Source organism: Rhinolophus sinicus, chromosome 16 (genome assembly GCF_057876585.1).
Source record: "Rhinolophus sinicus isolate RSI-liver-muscle chromosome 16, RSI-T2T, whole genome shotgun sequence".
Classification (NCBI taxonomy): Eukaryota; Metazoa; Chordata; class Mammalia; order Chiroptera; family Rhinolophidae; genus Rhinolophus; species Rhinolophus sinicus.
In genome coordinates, this window is record NC_142516.1 from 76,504,685 (window position 1) to 76,531,576 (window position 26,892).

Below are 26,892 nucleotides of genomic sequence, written 5' to 3' on the forward strand. Positions count from 1 at the left end.
ATTTCCCTCTGCACACACGCGCGCACAAGCTCCCTGCCTGCCCTCTCCTCCACACCCCCTCTTCTAAGGAAGGGTGGCAAAGAGGAAGAGAACAGTCGAGAGTGAATAGGTGTTGGCTGTGATCTTTACACAACCTGGCAGCAGATCCCACAACTTGTATTAGCTCCACAAGTTGAACAGATGGAACAAATTGACAGAATCGTGTTCACTCACCCTGGGCTTGAAGCAGCTGAGTTGCTGTTTGAAGTTGGGAATTTGAATGTGTTTTTCCCCCTCCCGGTGGAATTTCTGGATGTATTGAAGAATCCATGCTCAGCACCGACAGTGGCATGAAACAGTTAATGAGCCTGGTGTCTTCCTTGCCAGCCAGCCAGCTCTCTCGTGCTCTGTCTCTTGCTTAGCTTTGGAATAGTCATGGAGGAAAAGGAGAGTTTTTTAAGGTAAAACGTGTTTCCTGGAAATAAATATTCTCCTCTTCCACCTTTGAAGGAATGGTTAGGAGCTACCTGAAGTTCATTCATGAAAAATGTAATGTTATCACTGGCAGTGGAATACAAGTAGAACCCAGGATGACCTGGGCGGATGTCCCCTACGGCCGTGTGCTGCTCTTGGTCCTCAGCCACCGGGGAGGACGAGGATCGTTCCCCTGAAGAGTTATAATGTATTACGCACACTTTTCTTTTTCAGGACTTCAGGATGCGTTCGACAGTGACTGGGAAACTGGGAAAATCATGCCAAACAATTACAAGAATGGATCCGATGATGGAGTCCTTGCTTACAAACTCCTGGTGCAGACCGGCAGCCGCGATAAACCCATTGACATCAGTCAGGTACTCTCACTGCCCTACACGGTGATGTTCCCAAGGGCACTGGTGAGAGCTGTGGGCCCAGCAGCTGCCATACTGATCCTAGCCTATGCTTTCTGGAGACCTGAGCCATTGGGCTGGAAGAACATTGAATTGTGGCTCTAATTCACTTCATCCCACCAGCTAATTGTGTGGCCTCAGGCAACTGGAAAGCCTCACTTTGCCCATCTGTCAAATGGGGACAAATGTGTTGCCTACCTTCAGGGCAGTTGTCAGAACAAAGTGCAGTGGAGGCTTCTTTCCATGTTAGAAATGCTGTGTTGTATTATTCTTTTTGAATTCTAATACTTGGTTACCGCCTTGGTCTTGACTGTATTCAAATTTGAAAAGATGGAGTCATTGGGTAGCAGTCATTTGAATGAGCAGATTTGGGGTGGATAGATTAGGAGATCAGAGAGGTTGCTAGGAGAATGGGAGGATTTGCTGCATTTGATTCATTTGGGTCATCCTGGCCCTAGGAACAGAGAAGGAGGACAGACAGTTTGGTCTGTCGTGAACAAAACATACGGAAATGCAAATCCTTGGAATCTGAGTGGACTCACAGTTCTGCTCACACCCCTTAGTAACAAGAGCTGTTCCTATTTGGTAGTTAAACTCCAACTGCATGTGTACCTTCGCTGTGACACTTTGATTCCAGCATATCCCCTTTGATTCCTCAGGCATGTTGGTGAGTGTGTTTGGACCCTTCAGATTTCAAATGAGTCCAACACTACTACTGGCTTTCCCAGATCCTGTTTCCTCTGCTCTTTGTCGCTTGCTCGCTTCACCTTCAGGCAGAAAACCGTCATGCTAATGATCTTCCCAGCAGCTCTGTTTATTGTCTCCCCTTTTTTGCTGGCATTAAAGGTGACAGATTTACAAAGTACATTGTTCAGAGTTATTATGGAGTGTGAACTCGGTTCTTTACGGCAGCATGCAGCATGCTGTCACTTTTGACAAGGATGTGGGCAGAGGAACCTGAGAGATAGCAGGGGATGCCCGGGGGCTGGGTTGGCCTTCAAGGGCCAGGGATGCCATGGGAGAAAAGTGATTGATTGGGCCAGCACCCCCCCACACACACACACCCCCACCCGTCATTTCCTCTGCCTGGGAGGGAGAAAAGGGTGCTGCATGCACGGAGGCCATGAGCTGTACTATGTAATTCCAGAGACGGCTTGAAGACATACAGTTGTTACATATCCTGTGGATTAATTGAATCCAGATCTCTGAAATTTAGTTCTCTCCTCCTCTCTTTTCTTCCTTCACTCTTTCTCTGTTAACTGCTGTCACTGGTGTTTTTCATTTTGTTAAAAAAGACCAAAACCATTGGAACCAGGCCTGAATGTAAACAGGAAAAAAATATGTGTGTATGTGTGTGTGTGTGTGTGTGTGTCTGTGTCTGTGTGTGTGTGTGTGTGTGTGTGTGTGTGTGTGTGTACCTATCTCAATGTTTTTCACCTACGCAGAGCCCTCCAGACCTACTTGAGAGGGAGCTAGTATTTGGTCAGCATAGGATGTGGTGTCCTCCTTGTGACCACGTCTCTCAGAAATAAGATTACCCAGAAAGACTGGCTGTGCGCCAGTCCCCTCCACTTTCTGGCGATGGGCATTTTTTGAATACACAGGTCATAGGAGGCTAGTGTTAGCAAAATTTATACAGATGTTGTTTTATTTTTATAGCTCTCCTCCATTTACTGGGTGGCATTTCCTTCAGTGTTAACAGCAGAGGTTAACTGCACACAGACGTGTATGGGGATTCTTGCCAGGTTTCCCCCCCTCCCCTCCTATAAATATGTTTCTCCAGATTGTTCATTCTCCGCCTTGGCTGCAGACAGTCTTTTAGCATTCAGATTTAATTGGTTCAGTTGATTCCCAGGCCATCTGCAGAACTCTATGTTATAAACACTCCAATTTTTGCATCCTCTGATCAGTGCATTTTGAGAGAAACCAAAGGTGTTCTGATGGGATTTTCTACCCTTGCAAACAGTGGGTATCCCAGTGTTTGTTATGAATGCTGGTGCCGGGCTCTGCCTCTTCTCTCCCTCAGCAGGAGTGTGTTTGCCCCAAAGCCCTTTCTGAAAGGCCTCTGTTCTTCCCATTTTGCAGCTGACTAAACGGCGCCTGGTGGATGCAGATGGCATCATCAATCCCAGCGCTTTCTACATCTACTTGACCGCGTGGGTCAGCAACGACCCCGTGGCTTATGCCGCCTCCCAGGCCAACATCCGGCCTCACCGTCCTGAGTGGGTCCACGACAAAGCTGACTACATGCCAGAAACCAGGCTGAGAAGTAAGTAGCCTCCATCCAGGGCCTGAGAGCCTATGGAGCCGTCTTACTCTGTTCTTCCAAGCTTAGTCACAGCCCTCGTCGGCTGACGCTGCCCAGGGTTCAAAAGTGTAAACAGAACAATCCATTTCTTTTAGTTTAAAACTCTGGGAGACAGATGAGGATGTGTAATGGAATACAACCCGTGCTCTATCACATTGAGAAATAAGAGTCTGTAATCTCCGTTTGCAGCGTTAACGCTAAGACATCCACCAGGCATCTCTGTGAATGCCAGCTGTTCCTTGTGAAAGCTGGGGACGCCTCCAGGTTGAGTGTTATTTTACTATTGCAAAGTTTTATCGCTGGGGATTATATGTTTATCTTAACTTTGTCAACTCTGGTGTTGAAGGGATTTTTGGCAAGTTGGGTCATTCCTGTAAGCCACCAAGCACCTGTAGTCTGTCAAAGCTGTTTAAGCCAGAGCAGAAAAGTCTGTACACAGCAGCATCCTCTTCCTTTCCCCTCTCTGCCCTGACTTGGAAAGGTGGTTCTGTGTGGATTTAATTTGCATTTATGTTAGAGATACTAATAGCTTATACCTTGGATACGAGGCCGAGGGAAGACGTGAGAAAGGAGACAGGTCCGTTTGCAAACATGGCTGGAGAGCAAGCGGGTTGTGCGTCCCCCGATCTAAACCCCAGAGCCTTGTGGCAAGCAGCCAACGCTTGTCTTAATGAAAATTTATAGTTGAGATTATAATAGGGCAAATCATGTTTAGCAAGTCAACTGAATGACCCCAAAGGGTCTGGAACACACAACGGCAGTAACTAAATGCTTGTTGTGTAAGGATTTCTTCCCCTGCTGCTGAAGACTTAGCATTGCATTGAAAAAGAAGCATGGAAGGTTTAAGTGTGTTAGATCACTAAAAGGATAAGAAAGTTAAGCATTTTTCTCAGAAAAGCATGACTTTCGAGTTATTTTGTTCTCATAAGTGATTGAGTGAAACAGTTTGAACGTAGTATTTTCGCTTGTGTCAGTTGAACAAAAAATGTTCCCACAATTGAATTCCTAAGTTGTTTAGACCCATTACAAGAGTGACTGCTTCTAGAACATTGAAATCAAAGGTTAAATAAATACACAGATCACAGGCTTCCTCCCCACCCCCCTAAAAAAAAATCAAAGGTTGATTACTGCTTAAAAAATTTTAAACCAGGGGCAGCTGGATGGCTCAGTTTATTAGAGTGCAAGCTCTTAACAACAGGGTTGCAGGTTCGATTCCCACATGGGCCAGTGAGCTGTGCCCTCCACAACTAGATTGAAGGCAATGAGCTGCCGCTGAGTTTCCGGAGGGGCAGTCAGATGGCTCAGTTGGTTAGAGCATGAGCTCTCAGCAACAAAGTTGCTGAGTCAATTCCCACATGGGATACTGGGCTGTGCCCTCTGCAACTAAAGATTGAAAACGGCGACTGGACTTGGAGCTGAGCTGTGCTCTCCACAGCTAGACTGCAGGACAATGACTTGGAGCTGATGGGCCCTGGAAAAACACACTGTTCCCCAATATTCCCCAATAAAATTAAAAAAAAAAAATTTAAACCAAAGACTAAAATTGTAAAGACCCAAAGACTCTATCATTGGTATTGCTTTGTCCTTTACGTTGAAACAAGTGCAATAAGCGGACTTTCTTGTAGAGTTCTTTTTCTGCTCATTGCAGTTATGGAGAATCTAGGGACGCACGTCTGGTATGGCCAATCATGGGAATTTGTCACATCTCTTCCGTGCCTGGGTCACAACCCTTTGCCTTTCTCAGTATTGCAAGGAGCCCCTTACCCATGGCTCTCTCCCTGTCACCTTCTCTGTGCAGTTCCAGCAGCAGAGCCCATCGAATATGCCCAGTTCCCTTTCTACCTCAACGGCCTGCGTGACACCTCAGACTTCGTGGAAGCGATCGAAAAAGTCAGAGCCATCTGTAACAACTACACCAGCCTGGGGCTCCCCAGCTACCCCAACGGCTACCCCTTCCTCTTCTGGGAGCAGTACATTGGGCTCCGCCACTGGCTCCTGCTGTCCATCAGCGTGGTGCTTGCCTGCACGTTTTTTGTGTGTGCTGTGTTCCTCCTGAACCCCTGGACGGCCGGGATCATTGTGAGTTTATTCTAAGGGTCTTTGTGGAAGTCAAATTCCTTTCAGCATAGCTCTTTCTGCAGCCGGGAAGTTTTGTTTATGTCTGGGCCTCTGGAGGAGGGTATAGATTGCATCATCTGTGCTATATTTATTCTGCTGGAGGTGGCGAGGTTCATGGTTAGGTAGAGCCTTTACTGGCCTTCGTCTTGTGTCCCGTCTCCCTACAGCTGTAAACTTTGTGTAGATACGGGAGGTTTTAAGTACACTTTCCATTTAAGCATTGATGAAATACAAACACCCAAAAGAAAACTTTTTTTTGTTAATTCAAGTGTCATTTTGTGATAATCCCAGACCTAATATAGAGAAGGTTCTTCTAAACGGAGGGAAAATTAGAGAAGTTAGGACGGTGGTGTGTGAATCAAAGGGTTTTAGAGATGGTTTTGTGTGTTGTGTGTTTTGACTCTTGGGAGAAAAGGGTAAAGTAGTAATCCTAACTTATTTTTTGGCACCCTTTCTCCAAGTATAAGACTCTCAGATTTGAAGTAAGTTTCATGTAGAGTCTAAGAAAATCATGGCAGTGTTTAAATTCCATGAACTATGGCATAGCCTTCAAAATGTCAAAATTGCAAAACCAGAGACCAGGTCTTGTTTCTGCATCATAAGTCTGTGCAGCAGGTATGTTAAAAGGTAAATGTTTAGTCTGTAGGAGTTCTCATGGTACTTAAGCAGTTGATACTGTCCATCTTTCATTAGCTTATTGAGAGAAAGCAAAGGGAACTTGCATTAAACTTGTCCTCCTACCTCCACTGCCCGCTGCCCCACCCCCCGAGAAGGGAAGGTTATTCTGCCCTCTTTCATCCGTGCAAAGTTTATTGTTTTATTTGTGTTTTCTCACCTTTGGCCCAAGAAACTCCAAAGTCAACCTCACAGATTTTCTTTCCATCTCCTTGCAAATTTTTACAAGGCAGATGAAAGGCAAATAAAAGCTTTTCCTTGGATTTAACTGTTTGCTTTGTCCACCCCAGTTGCTCCACATTTCTTCAAAGTGAAGGGGGCTGTAACCTGATCTGCATTAGCCGATGAATCTTTTCTCCTGCTTAACTTGCTCTCGAGTGGTCCTCACTTAGTCCACAGGCTCTCCAAACAAAAGCAAAGCTACTTTTAGGTGAAAGAACTTTTATTCACCCCATCCTATCAGCATTCTTTAGGATGGAGGGTGAAGCAACCCAAAACTCTAAAGTTTCAACTCAGTTACAAAGTTGAGGGGTGCTCTCTGATGGCTAAGGTCAAAACAGAAGGAAATACCTTGTTTTAAATTAAATTTGTAGCTGGTGAGGAGTCTATGTTTGTGTAAATCTTCATAGATTGCTCTGGTGGAGTTTTGAACATTTCTTGCTTTCTAGAGTAGGTTTATTGGAAAAACAATTTGCAGTAGAATACGAAACTTCCTCTCTATGTACTCCTACTGTCCCAAAGTGGCTGTCCCAAATTGTTCCAATGACTCCCTTCCCAGCAGGGAGATGTTGAATTAGGAAGTAAAGACCATTGTTGGAAGTTACAGCAAGTCAGCCCATTCATTGTGTTTGGGTCTCAGGTGTTTCTCTCTGCTCTTGATCTGAAGTGAGGCCACACTGGGACTCTAACTCCTCCCTTGTTTTCCACCCTAGAGTGTGTGTGTGCCCAGCCACTCATCCCTGTGCCTTCTTACAGGTGACGGTCCTGGCTCTGATGACGGTCGAGCTCTTCGGCATGATGGGCCTCATCGGAATCAAGCTGAGTGCCGTGCCTGTGGTCATCCTGATTGCGTCCGTGGGCATCGGGGTGGAGTTTACTGTTCACGTGGCTCTGGTACGGGAGATATTACTACAACTCTATGAAAAAGCAACATAGTTCCTCTTGCTCTCATAGTCTCTGAGTTGGGAATCTTTTCATCTCCTCCAAAATCAAGGAACACACCCAGTACACACACTGGGCAAACGCTTCAGACTGGCACAGACGTTCCCTAGGAGCGGCTGGAATTTGGCTGAACTCCTTTGCTTGGGGAATCTAAAGAGAAGGGCATCGAAGGTGAATGTATGCTGGGCTGGGTCAGTAGTAGGCATTGTCGTCAGTGTGTTGGAGGGAAGGAGCCAGAAAAGATTCTGTTTATTTGGTGTTGTCGTTAGTGTCATCACAGGTCCTAAAGTTGTCGACTGTGCTCCCAAGACAGATGGTGTGTGTGTGCGTACGCGTGCGTATGCTCACGACTACGCACAGTGGTAAAACCACAGTACTAAGGCGAGGATAAAATGAGACCACACGCACAGGCTTACTGGGGATGGCATCATTGAGGGCGAGGCAAGTTGGCAGGCGAGGAGACGCCCTGGGGCTGAGGAGCGAAGGTGCAGGTGCTGAGCACAGAGGAGCTGCTCCCACCTGAGCCCACCCAGCCCCTTCCACCTTCTAGCCTCCAAGTATGAGAATTGGTGTTGCTCTCAACAGGAATTCATTTCCTCTCTCTTCCTGTGCCCAGTCCTGTGAATGCTTTGTTGGAGGAAATTAAACTTCAGAAGGACTCTCGAATCCAAAAGACAAGCTCATTGTCTATACTTATCAGAGAATTATTCAGAAGCCTCATAGCAGTGTGTGAATTATGTTCTATGTACACTGTGCTCATAGCCTACGTCCTTGGGTTATTGGTGGGCATTCAGTGAGCATTTATTAACTGAATAAATACCGATTCCGTTTGGAATGCCCTACCTAGGAAACCGAGCATTGGACTTGGAGCTAATATTTTAGCCTTGGTTTTACAGTCTCTAGCATTGATTTCCTCTGGGCCCAGGACGTGGCACGGGTGTGTCTATACATATACCTCCATAGTCCTTCCACAGAGTCTTTCAGGGTCATTTTTATGCAATTTAGAGATTGTACACTTTTGTGTTTCAGAAGCAATGTTCTCTTGAAGTTGAGCAATTTCCCTCCCAGTGTATAATGAGAAGCTGATAAGACAGAGTCAGTATTCCCTAAATTTTGAGCCTGCCCAAATGACTGTCCTCCATTGAACTGGGAGGAGGGAGAGAGGGTTTTTTTAAAAAAAGAAGACCACAACAGCTTAGAGCTTAGAAACCCATTCTAACATCATTTCTTCAAAACAAGAGAAAATACTGCATGTGAGTTAAGATTCCATTTTATTCTGATGCGAATGAAACTTTGGTCGCTTATATTGGAAACACTGGCAGATGTGTCCTAGAACAGATTCTTACAATGGAAGTGCACACTGCAGTCTTTCAGCGGCAATGGCACCCCAGGTGTTTGCCCACGAGGTGGCATTAAGAGGAATATCCACACCAGGGTTGAGTAAACAATTAGAGAAACCTCTGCTGCTCATATAAGACGTAAGTCCAAGAATTTGAGACGTCTCGAGCCATCTTGGCTCTGTGAGCAGCAGCCCCTGCTCAGTGCCAGGAGCCCAAGTCTTCATCCAGAGACTCCGCACTCAGGACGTGTCATTCTTACCCTCGCCTGTGTGTGAACATCTATATACAGCGGGCAGTTACTGCTCTTACAGGGTTTGTCAAATGATAGAATAAAGTTGGGGAAGAGGACTCTTCTTCCATGAATGTCTTCAAGGAATTGAGGGGTTTCTGTAGTTCTCTGTTTCAGTAACATAACTTGAGTGCCAGAGGATAAACCAATGCGTCTCTTATAACCTCATGGCCCAAGTACAGCACAAAGTGACATAGTTCCAAACCGTCTTCGTGCTTCCCTCCTGAGAGGAAAAGGCAACTAGACTAACCCTAAAGTCTCCCGACTGAAAGAGAATACACGCATATGTAGAACCCACTTGAGAGGAAAGTATGAACCCTCTGCACACCTTGTTATACTTCTGTTTCTCCGTGGATTAAGGAGAATAAGCTTTCTATCCCTCCTCCACCGGGGGCATCGGGTGGGACGCACCCTGCAGTGTGTTGTGAGCCAGGGTTTTTACGGAGCTGCTGCTGCAGAAGCTCCTAGCCCTCTTCTCAGCATGCCCAGAGCAGCCTGAACTTTGGACAGAGAGGAAACGTGTGCCAGGGTTCCTCCCTACTGGGTTCCCGCTGTAGGACCACACAGGGTGCAACAGTAACTATCCCACATTAAATCGGTCCTGGGTCCCACTCTCAAGCTGACGGTCAGATAACCGGAACTTACTCTGTAAAGATGCCATTTGGTAAAACAGTGTTCTTGATCTAGAAGAGCTTTAGAGAATGCAGAGGAGGTTGGGATGTGTCCACACATAATCCACAGAGGTTTGACTTGAATCTATAGTACGCATTTTTTTTTGGTGATATCTCCAAGGTGATACCCAAGAGGTTGAACACAGTGACAGAAATTGTAACCTCAGCATATTCATGTGGAAATACGTATTTAGTACCCAGTTGCATGCGACATTTAGCTAAATCCATTCAGAAGTAAGATCTTGACCATCCAAAAAGTCAGGCAAAATGTAGTTGCTTTCACAACTAGAGGTCTCCCATGTGAGTGGTGTGAGAGAATTTGAGCCGGGGAGAAAACTCAAGAGTGGGTAGCAGTGACAAAAAGTGAACCTTTTGCTCATTTTTTAATAGTTTTGGTTTGGTTTTTAACTTCAGCTAAATATGCTTTCCCTCTTTTTTCATTGTTGTTATTCAAGATTTACATCAAGACCAAATACGACCAAATATCATGAACAAAATTTTTTCAATGTAAGCCTAGATTGAACTAACTGAGTAACCCCAATTAAACATTCCAAGCGCTAAGTAGGAAGCTCTGAGAGGTTCTGCGGAGACAGAAAAGCAGCATGTGGCATTTCAGGCCAGAGTGACCACTGACCGGGTCCAGTCTAGCACTGATCATCCACACTCCTCTCGTTGCACAGGCCTTTCTCACGGCCATTGGCGATAAGAACGGCAGGGCTGTGCTTGCCCTGGAGCACATGTTTGCACCTGTTCTGGATGGCGCTGTTTCTACTCTGCTGGGAGTGCTGATGCTTGCGGGATCGGAGTTTGATTTCATTGTCAGGTAAGCAGGAGCAGGAGAGAAGACTTATTTTAAAAATCATTTGTTCCTGTGGTCTCTGTTGCTTGTTTCCTTCTGTATCTGGTAGATCGCAGCATGTCTGCATTGTGACTCAACTTTGCCCCCCAGCTCTATTGAGGAATAATTTATAATTGGCAAATAAAAATCATGTGTCTTTAAGGTATACAACATGGTGTTCTGATGATCACAATCAGTGATGCCACTTTCTTTTACGTGTATTAACTCAGAGGTAAGCTGAGAAATACAAAGACAAGCTCTCTTCTGGGGCCCTCTTGGGGAGAAAAGATGGAGGGTTTGGAGCTGGCAGCAAAGGTAACTCCACAGCTTGAGGCCGAAGTATCACCCAATATCCCCGTTATTGGTATTCCAGGTTAGAAATAATGTGCCCAGATTTCAGATTCGAATTCCCACTAAGATTTAGGATGCATTTAACATGGAACGTTGGTGTGAAATTTTGGAAATCCAAGCCTGGTTTGGATATTTCTCTTTGGGATCTCGGGGCAAGCAGTCTCTGGTGAATTTAATGAAGAACGTGATTTTCTGAAGTATAAAAGGGGAGCAAGTTTTCCTTTTGAAAGAACTTGAGAACAGCAGAGCAAGGCCATTTTCTTCTGAGAACAGCCTCGGCGACTTTGTGAAGTAGCTACTCTTGGATATAACACCGCTGCTCTGAGGAGGGCCCAGGCCAGAATCACCAATAAGTAAAAGATAGTCCAGAATTACAACCATGGTAAAGCTGAACAAAATGCTAGAAATGGCTGGATTATTTGCTTCCGTAATCTGGAGAGAGAATCTAAACAGGCTTTCCTGGTTCGTGTGTCTCTGATAGGCCTTTCATTTTCAAATAAAAAGAACAGGGTTTTCAGTCTTAGCCAGTTTATGATGGAGAAAACCTCAGTCCGTTGGTGTGTGGTGTACCCATTGGGCGGTTCGGCATCCTGGAGCTCGGCCTTCCTAGAGTGAGTGCCAGAGTTGGCTCACTCTCGTTTTGGTGTAGGGTGAGTGAAGAAGTGAGATGCCTGTGACAATGTAGACCACACTTTTCAAACCGTAATGTGCTTATAAGTCATCTGCGGCTCTCTGTAAACGCAGGTCAGATTTTGTAGGGGGTGGGAGGGTGGGAGCAGAGCCTGCGTTGCCCGCTCCTGGGTGATGCCTGTGCTGCCCGGCTCCTTGACACACTGAATCACATCACAAGCCAGTCAGTACCTTCCTGTTTGCCAGCACCCGATAGGTGTGTGCCCAAACTAGATCGAGGTTTCAGCACGGGTTTTGTTTTAAGCTCTTAATTTGACTTTTCCTTTATTTCCTTAATATACATTTATTCAGGCATTTATAGTTGTTTCTTTATAGTATAAAAAGCCCTATGCCAAGAGTTTCTTTTGTATAATTTCTCATTTGACACAATGTGATGAGCCATTTCATGCAACAGCAATTTACGTGGGACCCCATCCCCCTCCATGTAACTTACAGAAGAGACGAGTTTACAGGCAATTCGAAACCATGGGAAACGCAGGGCATGATGGGATTCCAGAGGCTCTAGCTCAGTCTTGTGGGGGATGCCACGCGAGCCACACAGAGGAAACTTAGCCTGAGTCCGAGCAACCAGTGGGGACCCTGGATGGAGGGCAGAATCCCAGCTCTCTCATCTAATCCAGGGCTCCTTGTTCTCTCCCAGAAATATCAGGGTTCTTGTTTCAAGCACTTGAAAGGGCTTCCCATTTTCTAGAACTGGATGGATTAACCTGATAGAGCCCTCACTGGGGTCGACTCGATGAGCAGACATTGTATACACTAAGCGTCAGAAATCTAATTGGTCTGTTTATTCTACAGTTAGATGGATGGGATGCAAATGTCTTGATGCCTGCTGCTGATATATGCCTCCGCCTAAAGTCCCAGCAGTTTACATTAGAGCAAGACGTTGGCTGCTTGGTTTTTACTAATGCAGCTCAGAAGTTTCTAGTGTTTACAATAGCTGCGAGGTATTTGTATTTTTATAGGGATTCTCTCTCCTTTCATCTAATGTCGAAACATATATAGACATGGCAAAGTTTGGTGCCTGTTCTGTTTTATGATCAAGAGGACCATTAACAGATAGATATCTTGCTCTCCCTCTTCCCAGGACATCCTGTGCTCCCTCTCCCCCATCCCCTCCCCAGCCCAGCCCACTTACAGCAAAATTGCCCTAGAAATCATTAGTGACAGAAACATACATGTGTGTGCGTGTGTGCGCGCAGGCCGCCCCTCCCCCTGTGTGGACTGTCCACCAGTGGCTGTCCCTGGCTGACAGGTTTACCTTGGTATTCATGAACAGTCCCAGACCTTAGCCCTCAGTGGTGGGAAAGCAGGGTCACTTGTGCACTCTCCTCTTCTTCATGGTGCTGCAGCCTTTATGTTCGAATTGGCTGACGCAAAACAAGAGTATTCAGAGATGCTAAATTGTTCAACAAAAGATTGGCCGCAGAGCAGCCCCATCGCTGGACCGCCCTCCCCCGCAAATGCCCCAGCAACCGCAGAATAGGCAGGGTTTTCTTGGCAGAAAGCTGGTTCCTGTGTTCTAAAAAGGTTGCAATTGGAGCTATTTGGTTAAACTGGAACTCACAGGATTCTAGGCAGAAAGTTGTGATTAATGAAAGCCCAGGGAAAGCCTTACCTGATACGCTAGAGACTTAATTAGAGATTCTGCTCTAAGATGCAGAAGCATTTCACAGTGGATTAGCTGTCTGCACAAGTGGGCTGCTTTTCCTCCTGGGCTAAATTGTTTAAATTCTACACCCTTCACTTCATTTGTTTGCTTCTGCTGGGTTTTCATGGACAGGGCCCCTCTGCATTGTATTTGTGCTTTCAGTCTGCTCAGCCATTCAGTTCACATTCCATATTTTTGTGTTTGTGTAACACATTCATAAATAACATCACATGCCATGAGATTTCAGCAAATTAACAAACTAATTTTTTCCCCCTCCTTTCACGAACTAACACTTTGGGTTGTGGAATGCAACCCTCAAAAATCATAAGGTTAAAAAAAAACACCTAATCTTGTGCTGAATTTGAACCATAGTTTTGTTAACAGTTTTTTCACCAGTGTGGGTTTTGCTAATTTTTGGTTTACGATGTGTTGCAATATTTGGGCATGCGAAGGGTAGCTTAATTTATCTTTGCTACAGTGAATGTTCCTGTTTCCCTTTTATCTTCAAGGTATTTCTTTGCTGTCCTGGCAATCCTAACAATCCTGGGTGTTCTCAATGGGCTGGTTTTGCTTCCAGTCCTTTTGTCCTTCTTCGGACCGTATCCTGAGGTCAGTAATTATGCTGCGTGTAGCGTGCAGTCCACGAGCCACCTGAATGCGATTTTTCCTGGTGTCACTCTTAATTTAGATATTTAAGTATATCCACATTACTGATGGTTTACTTTTTCAGTAAACATCTCAGAAACTATGGCTTTTTTCTCTTCAACGTATAGTATAGGGGACGTGGTACTGGTTTGGTTTGGTTTTTTTAAACCAAGTGATTGGCAGCCGGGGTCTTGTAGGTCTATATCAGTGAAGCACTTTGTACTCAAGATGAATATCTGGGCTTGAACAAGAGTGAAAAGGGTGGCACCTGCCTTTCCAGTGCGTGAAAGCAGAGGACAGCTCTTTTGCTCCAGTTGGCAGCCCTTCGGGTCCTCTTCAAGGTGGCAGGGAGGGAGGGGAACATGGGGTAGTGAGAGAGGCTGGGGGCAGGGTGGGGGTACTGCTCTGGGAACTGTGAGTGTGGCTAACAGGTAAATGGACGGTAGCACTTCTAATGTGGAATCCCCTTCAATAGGTGTCTCCAGCCAATGGGATGAACCGGCTGCCCACTCCTTCCCCAGAACCGCCCCCCAGTGTGGTCCGGTTTGCCGTGCCCCCCAGTCATGTGAACAATGGCTCTGATTCCTCCGACTCCGAGTACAGTTCTCAGACGACAGTGTCGGGCCTCAGCGAGGAGCTTCGGCAGTACGAGGCGCAGCAGGGCGCCGGGGGTCCTGCCCACCAAGTGATCGTGGAAGCCACAGAAAACCCTGTGTTCGCCCGCTCCACGGTACGTCGTACTCAGGGGAACCCCCTGCCTGCTGCGAGCAGCAAATCGGGCAGCAAAGTGGAATCATATGAAATTGCCAATATGTGACTCTCCTTAAACTATTAAAAAAATGTCAGTTTCATATAGTTGGATCGAAAAGGGCAGAAGCCAATAATGGTAAGTGCATCGAGCAGTGGCATATATCTTGTACAGGCTAAGTGCAATTTGAGCTAAAGGGCCAGGGGAAAGCAGGCCTTGCCTCTCGCGCTCTCTTTTTATTAAGCTGCATATCACTTTGGAATAATACTTTTTAAAACTGTAGTGGGATTTTTATTGCCAGCAGAAGTGCTGTATTTTTTTTCTCCCACTTCTGTTACCTTTCATTGCTTTTGGTACAGAATTATTTCCGTTATTGTCTTTACCAGAGCTTTTGTGGCTCCGAATGCAGTCTAGGTGGCTGGGGAGGAGCAGGGAAGCTTAGCCTTCGGTAACTCAGCAAAGTTGTGAGCAGCCTGGGGACCCTTCTCAGAGGCTCCGAGAGCCCCGGCCGCATCCTTCACTCTGCTCCCCAGGTTGTCCTCAGCACCCCCAGTCCTGGAGCACAGCACACAAAACACGTGGAAGGTTCTAAGGCTCATATTCCTTCCACTGAGGGCCTCCTGCTGTCCCTCCAGGAAATGGGTATTCTAGTCCCAGGTCAGAGCAGGCCTTCCATGAAAGAGAGGGGCCAACCAAATAACCTAAATTTTCCTCCTCTTCCCCCTCCCTTCCCCCTCCCCAGAGCGATGCCTGCTGAGCTGCAGTGTGAATCTGGTTTTGTTCAGCAGGAGCCTAAAAATAGGTACAAGCTGAGCGACTTTGAAGTTGGTCACGGTCCTTCTGATTGATGTGGCCACTGTGTTGCTCCGCGCTTTGTCAGAGACCCAGAAACCAGATTCCTAACAACCGACCAGAGCAGCGCTGCCCCATAGAACTCGATGTTGCAAATGCCCTCTGTGCTCTTCAGTACAGTAGTCACTGGCCACATGTGGCTGCCGAGCACTTGAAATGTGGCTAATGAGACTGAGGAGCTGAAGTTTGAATTTTAGTTCATTGAAATGTAAAGCTGTACATCCCTAATGGGTACCATATTCAACAGCGTGGGTGGACAGTGCTGCCCACGTCCAGCATTTGGGCACGCCATGGCCACATGCTTAGCAGTGTCAGAGGCAGAGGAGCTCAGGATCTGACCCCACTGAGCGGCGGATGGGGGTAGCGGGCTGTGGGAGGGAGGGAGGCATTGCAGGTACTCTCTAACCACTGCCCGGCATTTATGGGCAGCAGCCGTATGTTATTGGAGAAAGCCTAGACATGGAGTCCAAACGAGGCACTCCTTTGCCCCTGGAGGTTCTCAGAGAATGAGTTTTTCTTTTCTCAGTGAAAAGCCCCGTTGGCTCCCCTGAGCATCTCCCAGCCATCTGTGGGGTTGACTGAGCGCTTGGTTAAGGAACGGTGTGTGTGGGTGGCCAGGCAGGTGCTGGAGGCAAGAAGGGAGGGCTGGGAGTGGTGGGGGTGCTGCCCAGCCTGGGGTTAGCGCCTGGCCTGCTTGAACATGCCCTCACCCTCTGCAGGTGGTCCATCCAGAAGGGAGACATCATCCACCCTCGAACCCTCGACAGCAGCCCCACCTGGACTCAGGGTCCCTGCCACCTGGACGGCCAGGCCAGCAGCCCCGGAGGGAACCTCCCAGAGAAAGCTTGCGACCACCCCCCTACAGACCGCGCAGAGACGCTTTCGAAATTTCTACTGAAGGGCATTCTGGCCCTAGCAATAGGGACCGCATGGGCCCCCGGGGATCCCGCTCTCACAACCCTCGGCACCCAGCGTTCACTGCCATGGGCAGCTCCGTGCCCGGCTACTGCCAGCCCATCACCACCGTGACGGCCTCAGCGTCTGTGACTGTTGCTGTGCATCCCCCGCCCGCCCCTGGGCCCGGGCGGAACCCCCGAGGGGGCCTGTGCCCGGGCTACGAGGACTACCCCGAGATGGACCCCGGGCTGTTTGAGGACCCCCACGTGCCTTTTAACGTCCGCTGTGAGAGGAGGGATTCCAAGGTGGAGGTCATAGAGCTGCAGGACGTGGAATGTGAGGAGAGGCCCCGGGGCAGCGGCTCCAACTGAGGTGTGTGAGGCCGAAGGGACACAGAGGGACACAGAGAGCAAAGCTCCTTGGGGTTTCTGGGGCTTGGAAACCCCGGGCATTGGTATGTGCCGAACTGAACGTGAGTGATCTTTTATCCCTAAGGCAAGGCTGCCATGTCCAAGCTCTGTCATCCTTGGAGAACTAGTCGTGTCCCAAACTGGGTCTCTCCCCTCACTGTTAACCTGTTGAGAGTTACTGCAACTTAACAGAGATGCTAATAGCAGCACCTTTCACTTATTTTTCAATCTTTATTAAAGTGCCATACAGGTAGGTATGATAAATGTACAGCTCAGTGAACGGTTACAAATGAACATACTCATGTCATCAGCTCACAGATGGAGGAAGGGATCACGACCAGCCCCTGGAAACCCCTCCTGCCCTCACCCAGCCTCACACCATTTCTCTTTTTATAAATCACTTTTGCCTGTTTGTGTGCTTTATAAATATGGACTCATACACCTGTTACTTCGTTTGACTTCCTGTTTGTTTTTTTCTTTTAAAGGGTGAGTAAAATCTGAAGCAAAGAGGCCAAAGATTGGAACCCTCCCACCCCCCCACCCCCCAGAACTGCTTGAAGAGAACTGCTTGGAGGTGAATGTCCTGCACCAGGATGGCAGTTCGACGTTACTGTAACCAGTTGTATTATTTTGTGAAATATTTCGATAAATATTTAAGAGGTGTACACATATGTAATATACGGAGGAGCAGATGTAAAGTAGTGTGATCTGGGGCTTCTTCACTCCTGCCCCAGCGTGGGCAGTGGGCAGGCCGCAGCAAGCCCCTCCCTGTTTGTACATTGGTCTCTGTGCCACAACCAAGCTTAACTTACTCTTAAATTTCAGCATATGTTGCTGCTGCTTAAATATTGTATAATTTACCTGTATAATTCTATGCAAATATGGCTTATATAATAGGATTATTTTGTAAAGGTTTCTGTTTAAAATATTTTAAAGTTGCATATCACAACCCTGTGGTAGTATGAAATGTTACTGTTAACTTTCAAACACGCTATGCGTGATAATTTTGTTGTTTAATGAGCAGATATGAAGAAAGCACGTTAACCCCGGTGGCTTCTCTAGGTGTTAGTTGGATGCGATTCTTCTGTTCGGCTGTGTATGTGAACGTGTGTGTGGTTTCCCAATGTACTGTACTGTGATTTTTTTTTTTTCCTGTTTTTGTTTCTTTCACTGTCTGTAAACCCTTCGTGGGCTCTGCCCTAGTCAGGCTCGAAGAGTCGGGATACCGTTATTGCCTGGTGCTGGTGGAGGGCTCGCCTGCCCTAAACGTCACCTGTCCTTTTGCCAGACCCGCTTCACATCCAGGGCACCTCTTAAGATCATGGGCCGCCATCCAGAGACCCCAGCTTGTGCCTCCGAGATGAGTTCCTTCAGGTGGATCTTAATGGTGGAGGTTGTTACCTCAGGGTACAGAGCTAACATCTGTTCGCTGCATTGTTCAAGCATTGGAGAACATGGCTGGTGGTGAGCCTCACGTGGGCCGTGAGTGTATCATGCAGCCTTCATTATACCTCTTGTGACACACACACACACACACACACACACACACACGTCACACACATCACACGTGCGCGCACGCACACCAACACCTTCCCCCCCCCCCCCCCCAAATGTAAGAGTGGATTTGAAAGTGTTTTAGAGACAATGATCTTGCTACAGGTAGAGAAACCTATTCATTCTGGGCCCACAGAGGTGATGGTTTGAGTCCCTACTATTGAAACTCCCTTTCTTCTTAAATTGCACATTTGGTCGTGGCCCTCTGGATCTGTTTGCATCTTTAAAAACAAATAGCAAGCATCCAATATGGTGATATGGCATAAGAGGTTTTGTAGGATATGAGCGTCAGAAGGATCCTTCTCAGTGAGTTTATATTAATATTATGGGTGCACACTTCCTCAATAAATCGTCTCCTTCCTCTCACCGTTTTTAGTGTTACTTCTATGTGACATTTATTCACAAGCAGGAAGATGCTTATTACGTACACCGCAGTGAAGAATGGATGTGGAGGCAGATCTCTCAACCAGGCATTATTTTTAAAGATTTGCTTCTGTATCAATTCTGTTGTTTTGCTCTGAAGCTTGGTCTTCCTCGGCTCTTAGCCAGAGACCAGCGAATGTCGGGGAAGCACTTGGCACTCAGACTCAGCTAATATAGTAGTGCACAAATGGCAGCTCCCGTTATGCTTTCCTGTTTTACATGGAAAATCTTAATCGAAAGGCAACGGGCCCCCAGTAGTACCCAGCAGTGCAGTGACCTCAGATCCTGAACTCGCCACAAAACTGTAAGATACTAATTGGAAGCCGCCAGGTGTGTTAATATGCCAGGGGCCCCAACAGCTACTGTTTGGTGTCTCTGTTACCACACTGTCTACCTACCACCCAGATCTGCTCAGAAATCTTCTGTCCTGATGATGCAAAATTCTGAGGTCTGCTTCCCTCTGGCTCGTGGCTTGCCCCCACTCCTTTCCTGAGCCCAACTTGTGTGGTGCATGACAGCTCGCCCAGCCCCTGCTTTCTACAGCGTAGAACTTTCTCCGATAGTCACATTGGCAAAGGGAGAACGCAGGCGCTGGCAGGCAACTAGAGTCTCTGTCGCTCACTCTTTTTAAAATAGTTTTATTTTGTCTGTCTTATTTGTTCATTTGGATGTTTTAATTTTTTAAAAGAAATCTTTGCTGATATTTATAATTTTGTATCATAAGAATGTTTTCCTACAGTATTTGTCATGCCAGTTTATAACAAAAAAATGCAGGGATTTTTATTTCTATTGGAAACACTATTACAACTATGTTTTACTTTTGAACAGAATTTTTATTTGTATAGAGTGCTTACTAATGTTAAATAGTTCAGAGTATATAACATTTTCATTAAGGACTCATGGTAGGTTTTAGTGTAAGGAGTTTAAAGGAAATAAATATTCAAACTGCGTCTCTTTTCTGCCGATTTTGGTGGAAATGGGTTTGTGTCATTTCAATTACAAAGATAAAAGTATGCCATATAATTTATTTATATGAAAATTTATTTTTGTAGTGTACATAGTAGTCATCAAGTCTTTTGACAGAAGTATATTTTTAAAGAATTTATATGTGATGAATCCATAATGTCTGGAACTTTGCTGAGACATGAGTGGGGCACACTTTTCATTGTAAAGTACAGCAAGGAAAAAATATGTTTTAACAGTGTTAAGAGAGTAAGATCGAGTAAATATTCACGCAATTGTGAAATGTGTATTAGTTACCATTTGTGAACTAGTGTGGTTCTCGTTTTAAATCTTGGAAGGCAAAAATGTACAAACTCTCTAAATATTAATGTTCAAACACTGATAGAAATTCTAACATGAATAAAAAATAATATAACTTGTTGGTTATGTCTTTGTTTATAGAATGTTTTTTAATTAAAATATTTTATGGAGGCAGTTAGTGTGTCAGGCCGTCATAAACTGTTGTTTCGTCGTGCTAACCTTGTCGAATACTCATTTTTTGTTCTACTTCGTGGAGGCATTGTTGATAGAAAAAGAGTTCTATGTTTCTGTTTTCTGACACCAAGAAACTTCCTAAATTACCATTCAAAATGATCCCTTCTTACATCATCTCTTAACATTCTTATTTTTTATGTCATGCTTAATAATTGGAATGTTTATAGAGACAAATTCAGTGATTGTTAAAATAAATGAAGGTATTGTACTTAAACCGTATAGCTGATAATGTGGGGCTGATTGAACCCGATACAGAAAGTTATTTTTCTGAGTGTTTGATATGGTGATACCTTATCTTTAGTAGAGCCAGAGAGAAAAATCAGGCCAGGAATAGCATCCCCACTTGACAGCTGGAAGCAAGGAGTGGTAGGGACGAACTGGAGACCCAAATTGTTTCAAGCATGTGGTGAGGTCAACGAACTGCAGCCCACAGACCTCTTGTTTTTGTACAGATTTATCAGAAGAGACTCACTCACGTACAGATTGTCTATGGCCGCTTTCGAGCTACAATGGCAGAATTGCGTAGTTGCAACATGACTGTATGTCCTGCAAAGCCAAACTATTTATTACTACTAACTGGCCCTTCAGAAAGAGTGCCAGCCCATTTTAGGGCAAGGGTATCATAAGCCGACAACCCTCAAGTGTGGTAGCATTGGCCTGCCTTCGGAGCTTGCTTGAAAAGTGGGATCTCGGGCCACCCCAGACCTACCGAGTCAGAATTCCACGAGTCTGCTTTAAGGAACTGTCCTGGTGGTTCGGACACACCAGCAGAGGCAATCCCTAAATTCCTTCCAGCAGAATGTGGCCATGTTTTTATAATTTGACTTGGTTACACGGCCATTGCGGGCCAGATCTGGAAACAGCACAGCGATCCCGACTTCTCTGTGTGGTCTTTCCACAAGAGCACATGTTCATCTGTGGGAAAGAGTGGAGACCTGTGAACTCCACATTTGTGTCTGGGAGTCAGGAGAGGAATTCCCTGTAGTGCTCTGCCACCACTGTGGGACAAGTCCTCAGTGGAGGGCGTGGGCTCCTGACCTTGCTGAGGGAGGGCCAGACCAGGCCAGACCCTCTGCCACCCTCCCTGCTGAGGGTTCCAGGTGACCCACTGACTCAGGCAAATCACATGAAACATCAGAGCCTCTGTCCTCATCAGTAAAGAAATTAAAGATGATGTGTGGCCCTCACTGACTTCTGGAGGTTGAAAGCTGTGATGCTTGTGACAAGGTCTGGACCAGAGGAGACATTAAGAGTCAAACGAGAATCCCCACAACCTCTGTGAACCCCACACAGTTCTGGTTCACTCACCAATTCTCAGCTTCTTAGAGTTCCCCACCCCTATGGTGACAAGAACCCTCGTACAGAAACCTGAATTGCTGTGGGAGGGTTTTGTACTTACTGAGTCCCTTTTGGGGACATTCGAGGTATACAGTAAACTGACCAAGGAGTAAGACGCCCAGGTAAAACAAAACGGATACTTTACCTGGAAAAAATAATCATAACATACTAAGCAAGATTTTCTGTCTTATAACCTTCCCACCTCCTCCTGGTATCAGCGATGTGTTCCTAAGCCCTTCAGTAGTGAATTTCATACATAATGCTCACTTGGTTCAGTCACAAGTCATGGAGGAATATGCACTCCCCCGAAACAGCACGGAAAATATTAATTGCATTAGTTGAAATTCAAATTGAGAGAAGCTTTCTTTTAGACTTGCTGTATTCCACCAAAATGTCCATCGCCATCTGATCTTACAGTCTTTATAAATTACATATACCTAAGTAAGCTCACTTAATTTTCATGTTGACCTAGGGAGAAGTTTTTCACCAGATTTGTGTCCCAAAATCCACCATATTTATTCAGGACTTAGGTAAACATAAGGCCCCATTTTTTTTGGCACAACGGATGTATTTAACAGCTCCGGGAATGCTGCGTGCTGCTAAATTTCGGGCAGCAGCCACGTTGATGTAAAAGCAGGTGTTTCATTTTTGGTAACTGGCAACTGACCTCTTAAAAGGAGAAGTGGAGATGACCTATTAATCATCCAAAAAGAACGTTTGCCAAGTTTTAATGACTTTTAGTGAAGACTGAACCTAATGAGAACATGCCTCAAACATGAACCTGTGTAATTGTTCATACTGTCGTGATGGGGACATGTTGGATGACACTTGATGCATAGGTTCCCTGCCAGGAAATTACAACTGTCAGCATAAAAATCTTGAAGGGATATTCTGGTCTGTTAGGAACATGATGGACCTTAGGAAAACGGGGACCCAGGACGCTCCATTACAAAAAGAAGAGAGAAATAGGGACGACACAAATTAAACCTGTCATAGCCAAAGCATGTACATGCTGCAAGGCAGAGTGTTTTCATGTCTCCTCCTTAAGGAGTCCCTTTCTGGGGGCAAAGGAAACGGGGCCATTCAGCTGAGAAGCTGTGAAGGGAACTGGCCTTGTAGAGAGCATTTGTCCTGAGAATGAGACACACCCCCACGAGCAGCGTCACCCAGAAGAGGCAACCACAGCTGCGTCTTTCTCAAAGTCAACTGACCCCTTTACATTCCTTTTTTCCTGGAGTGTTCTCTTAGCTTCTCTGTTTCCTGTCCACAAGACTTGAGGCTGAGGGCATGAGTGTGAGATGTAAGCCATCCGCAAGGCAGAAACGAAACCCGATAAGAGTTCACACTGAAACAAGCCCAGGAAATACCTGTCAGCAGCACCGTCTTCCTATACAACACACAACAGCTTGTTTTCCTGCGGAGAGGGGTGGAGGGAGGTGGATAAGAACCTGTTTTATTTTTACGAAGAAAACAAATCGTGTAGATGGAGGAGAAGTTGATGAGCAAGTTCTGACTGGTGAGTTATTATATAATAATGAGGATTGCACCATTAAGCCCATGTCCAAGTGCCAAAAGAAAAAAGCAAAACCTTAGTAATTACAAAGTTCAGACTGCAGCAGCGGTAGGTAGACTCTTGTTGAGAGCCTCTTACAGCAAAAGGAGAAGCAAGATGAGGCAAGAATGGAGAACAGCAGGAGGCTCTCTGCTGTGGACTGAGAAAGAGAACAGCTATCTATCAGAGGAGACGTGTTCAGATGTCCAGAAAGTGAGGCCGACACTGGAAAAGACCCAAGTACCACAAAAAGTAGGAAAAGACCATTAAAATGAGGAAGAGGTATGAAGAAAGGTAAGAATGGAACAGAGTGCCAAGAAACAAAGACCTCCTTCAAAACACCCACAGCCTGCAAGAGCAGTTGCCAGCCCATAATACTTCAGTATCGTGACTGCTGACGTGTCAACAAGCACACCTGGGCCTCTATCCGTGGATGATCTTTTCTTTTCCTATTACAGCTACCACCTCACAGGGGATCATGGAAGGTTACCAAGAATCATGGGAGTTTGTCATGAATCATGGAAGGCTAACGCTGTATGAGACATTTGCCATCTTGCATCCAAGAAACCTAGAGAAGTGATATGACGTGCCTACCGTTAGCCAACGCCTTCAATAGTCAAGTCAGTTTAGAAACTGGATCTAGTCCAGTTCAGTGTTGTTATTTTCTCTTGTTGCCCTCATCACCCCTCCCCCCACATCTGTTTCATGTGTTAATTTCAAAGGCATGGATGACTGCTGTCTACACAACTACTATCACAAGAGTTTCTGGGCCTCTCAGCCACCATGTGCACATAGACTACGTGTCTGCACTGAAGGCAAACAGCTGCAATGGAGGAAGCAATTAGCAAATCTCTGAATTATCCTTCTGATTACACTTAAATTCCAAAAGCTAATTGGCTAAAATGTTCCTCCTTAATTAGAAGCAATTAATATGTGAAACTAGGTATGCATTTCACAAGAGAGTTTGCATTTCATGATTGAAATCTCATAGTTCATTTACTAATGGTCTCTAATGGCCTGTAATCATAAGGTGCACACAATTAAGGTGGGATTTTCAAAGTGTAAGTAAGGGAGGATGCCTGAATTTATGAATTATTCTTTCGCTGCCAAAGATGTAGCTTGCTGCCACCTTGGACTGCAGAACACACAACATGAACACACGTACTTGCCAAACATACCCACATGCGAGGGAAGTCCTGACCTGTCAATTTTGACCCCTTCCGAATTTTCTCCTCTCTACTCTCATTGTCTCAAGGGTTGTCCTCTCTGAGAGGACTCTCCCCGCACCAAGATCAAAAGAAATCTATCCAAAATACAGATTCTAATGGTGGAGCCTCACCCTGAATAGCAAAAATACTGGTAATAAAAACCACCGTTTCTTGCTCAATAAAGGTCAGGACATAAGTTATTTCACCAAACAAAACCAATAAGCATGGTATCAATAGAGACTCGAAATGAGGAGAAAAGAGCGCTAAAATGCAGGAGGAGATAGAAAATAGGAAGAAGAGATGGGGGCAGGGCAGTGAAAAGGATGAGAAATTCATGATTACGGAGGTGAACTAAGAAAGCAAGAAGGAAAAGGCAAAGCCTGACTAAGAAGAAGGTACCAGCAGAGTTGAGGCCATGAGAGGAATTCCTCACCACACACCAAAGTAATTTTCTGAGAATCGTGGTGTTCTAAAACCAAAGAGGGAAGATAGATTATAAAGACACAGTGCCTGGCTGTCTCACTGCCTGGACATCGTGGTGGCTACTCCTGGTTGGGGGCCAGCTCGCACTCTAGACAGGAAGATGGTGGGAGCAAAGATGAAAAGTCAGTGGAATCAGTCAACTCTAGACCCTAACTCATTATGAAAAATGGAAAGTACGTGCTGGGGTGTAAGCAGGCTCTGAAAACGATCAGACCAGGCAAAGCAAAACTGGTCATCTTCACCAACAACTGCCCAGTTTGAGGAAATCGGAACTTGACTATTATGCCATGTCGGCCCAAACTGGTGTCCATCACCACAGTGGCAATAATATTGAATTGGGCCCAGCGTGTGCAAATACTACAAATCATGCACCCTGGCTACCATTGGTCCAGGTGACTCTATATCGTTAGAAGCATGCCAGAACAGACTCGTGAAAAGTAAATCATGCAAAAAATGTCCTTACTAAAACTGGCCAGAGCTTGATTAAAATACACACACACACACACACACACACACACACACACACACACACGCCTTTGTTTTATGTGTGAAGTTTTTCCTCTACCTTCCTTTCATTCTCCAAAATCTTAGAGTGATAGGTGTATTGACCAACTATAGCCCACAGGCCAAGTCCAAATACTACTTGTTTTTATAAATGAAGTTTTATTGAAACACACCTATGCCTATTCATTTATGTATTGTCTGTGGTTGTTTTCATCCTGCAATGGCAGAGTTGAGTAGTTGTGACAGAGATCATATGGCCCACAAAGCCTAAAATATTTATTATCTGGTCCGTTACAGAAAAAGTTTGCCACCTGTGATGTAGAGTATAATGCCTCCAGACCAAACCAAGTATCCACCCTGAGCCCCAGCCCAGACAAATGAGGCTGTTTCTTTCTATTTCTCAAACACACCGGGCATCGTTTGGCCTCAGGGCATTTGCCCTTATACTTCCCTCCCGATGGACTAGACATTCGTCTCCCAGACACCTGGCTCTCTCCCTCATTGAATTCAGGTCTTTGTTGAAATGTCTCCCTCTCAGGAGGGTCCTGCCTGACCACTTAGTTTAAAATTACAAATACAGCTTCTACTCCCACCCCAACACATCCTCGCTCCCTTTTTAACCTCATTTTAGTATGATCTAACATCCTCTCTATTTTGCCAACTTACTTGTTTATGGTCTCTCTTACCCTATTAGAATGTCAGCTCTTTGAAGACAGAGCTTTGGGGCCATGGTTCATCACCATAGCTCTGTATCTAGAATGGTTCCTGGAACACAGTGCTCAGTTAAGTACAGTACTTGTTAAAAGGATGAATCCTGAAAAATAACTACTATAATTACTCCTATTTTACAGATGAGAAAACTGAGACCCTATCAGTTTAAACGATTGGCTACAATCGTTTACCATGCAAGTAAGGGGGAGAGTTAGTACTGGGTTCCTGAGCCTCTAGACTTAAACATGACTGTTGGGAACCATTTCTATTGTTCCTGTTTGTCTCTACTGTTCATTCATTCCACAGCTAGTTACTAAGCATAGCACCCTCTCTAGAAACAGGCACCGTTTTAGATTCTGTGCAGGATAAAAAGAGAAATAGGACTGTAGTCCCTGACATGAAGAGCATTAAAATCTATTTCTATCTCTCCATAAATATACATATATACAAATACACATGTAAAGGCATTCTTGGTTTCTTTTACTTTACTTTTTAAAAATTGTTATTAGCTTTAGGTGTACAAAACAATGTAATAGACATTTCACCCCTCACAAAGTGATAACGCCCTCCCCCAATCTACTAACCCTCTGACATCGTATATATCTATTACAATTCCATTGACTCTATTCCCTATGCTGTACTCCATATCCCGTGACTATATATATATTAAGTTATAGTTGACATTCAATATTATTCAGCTTCAACTTCAGGTGTACAGCACAGTGTTCAGGCATCTACACCTTCCATGAAGTGGTCTCCCTAATTAGACGAGTGCCCATCAGAAACCCTACAAAATCTTTACAACATTATTGATTATATTCCCCAAACTGTCTTTCATATCCCCATGGCAATATTGTAGTTACAATTTATGTGGTTTAATCCCTTCCCCTTCTCCCTCATCCCCACCCCACTCCCAACTAGCAACCAGCAGTTTTTCCTATATATCTCTGAGACTATTTCTGTTTACTTTGCTCATTTATTCAGTTCTTTAGATTCCACATATAAGTGAGATCATATGGTATTTGTCTTTCTCTGACTGACTTATTTCACTTAGCATAATGTTCTCTAGGTCCATCCATATCGTTGCAAATGGTAACATTTCTTTCTTCTTTATA

General features: G+C 45.4%; 1 protein-coding gene and 1 pseudogene across 5 annotated transcripts in view; both read left to right on the plus strand.

The window, feature by feature from the left end:
• Nucleotides 1-19,873, plus strand: part of PTCH1 (patched 1) — a 68,574-nt gene extending 48,701 nt beyond the window's left edge. For all 5 annotated transcript variants that reach the window (XM_019711985.3, XM_074330254.2, XM_019711991.3 and 2 more), the window contains 9 exons: nt 688-830; nt 2,952-3,135; nt 4,973-5,253; nt 6,943-7,080; nt 10,109-10,251; nt 13,465-13,564; nt 14,076-14,330; nt 15,920-16,469; nt 16,993-19,873. In XM_019711985.3, the coding sequence (XP_019567544.2) occupies nt 688-830; nt 2,952-3,135; nt 4,973-5,253; nt 6,943-7,080; nt 10,109-10,251; nt 13,465-13,564; nt 14,076-14,330; nt 15,920-16,468 (1,793 nt within the window). In that variant the 3' untranslated portion in view covers nt 16,469; nt 16,993-19,873. The remainder of the gene's footprint in view (nt 1-687; nt 831-2,951; nt 3,136-4,972; nt 5,254-6,942; nt 7,081-10,108; nt 10,252-13,464; nt 13,565-14,075; nt 14,331-15,919; nt 16,470-16,992) is intronic.
• A 3,269-nt stretch (nt 19,874-23,142) lies between these two features.
• LOC141571260 (large ribosomal subunit protein eL30 pseudogene) lies at nt 23,143-25,294 on the plus strand (annotated as a pseudogene).
• The last annotated feature ends 1,598 nt before the right edge of the window (nt 25,295-26,892 follow it).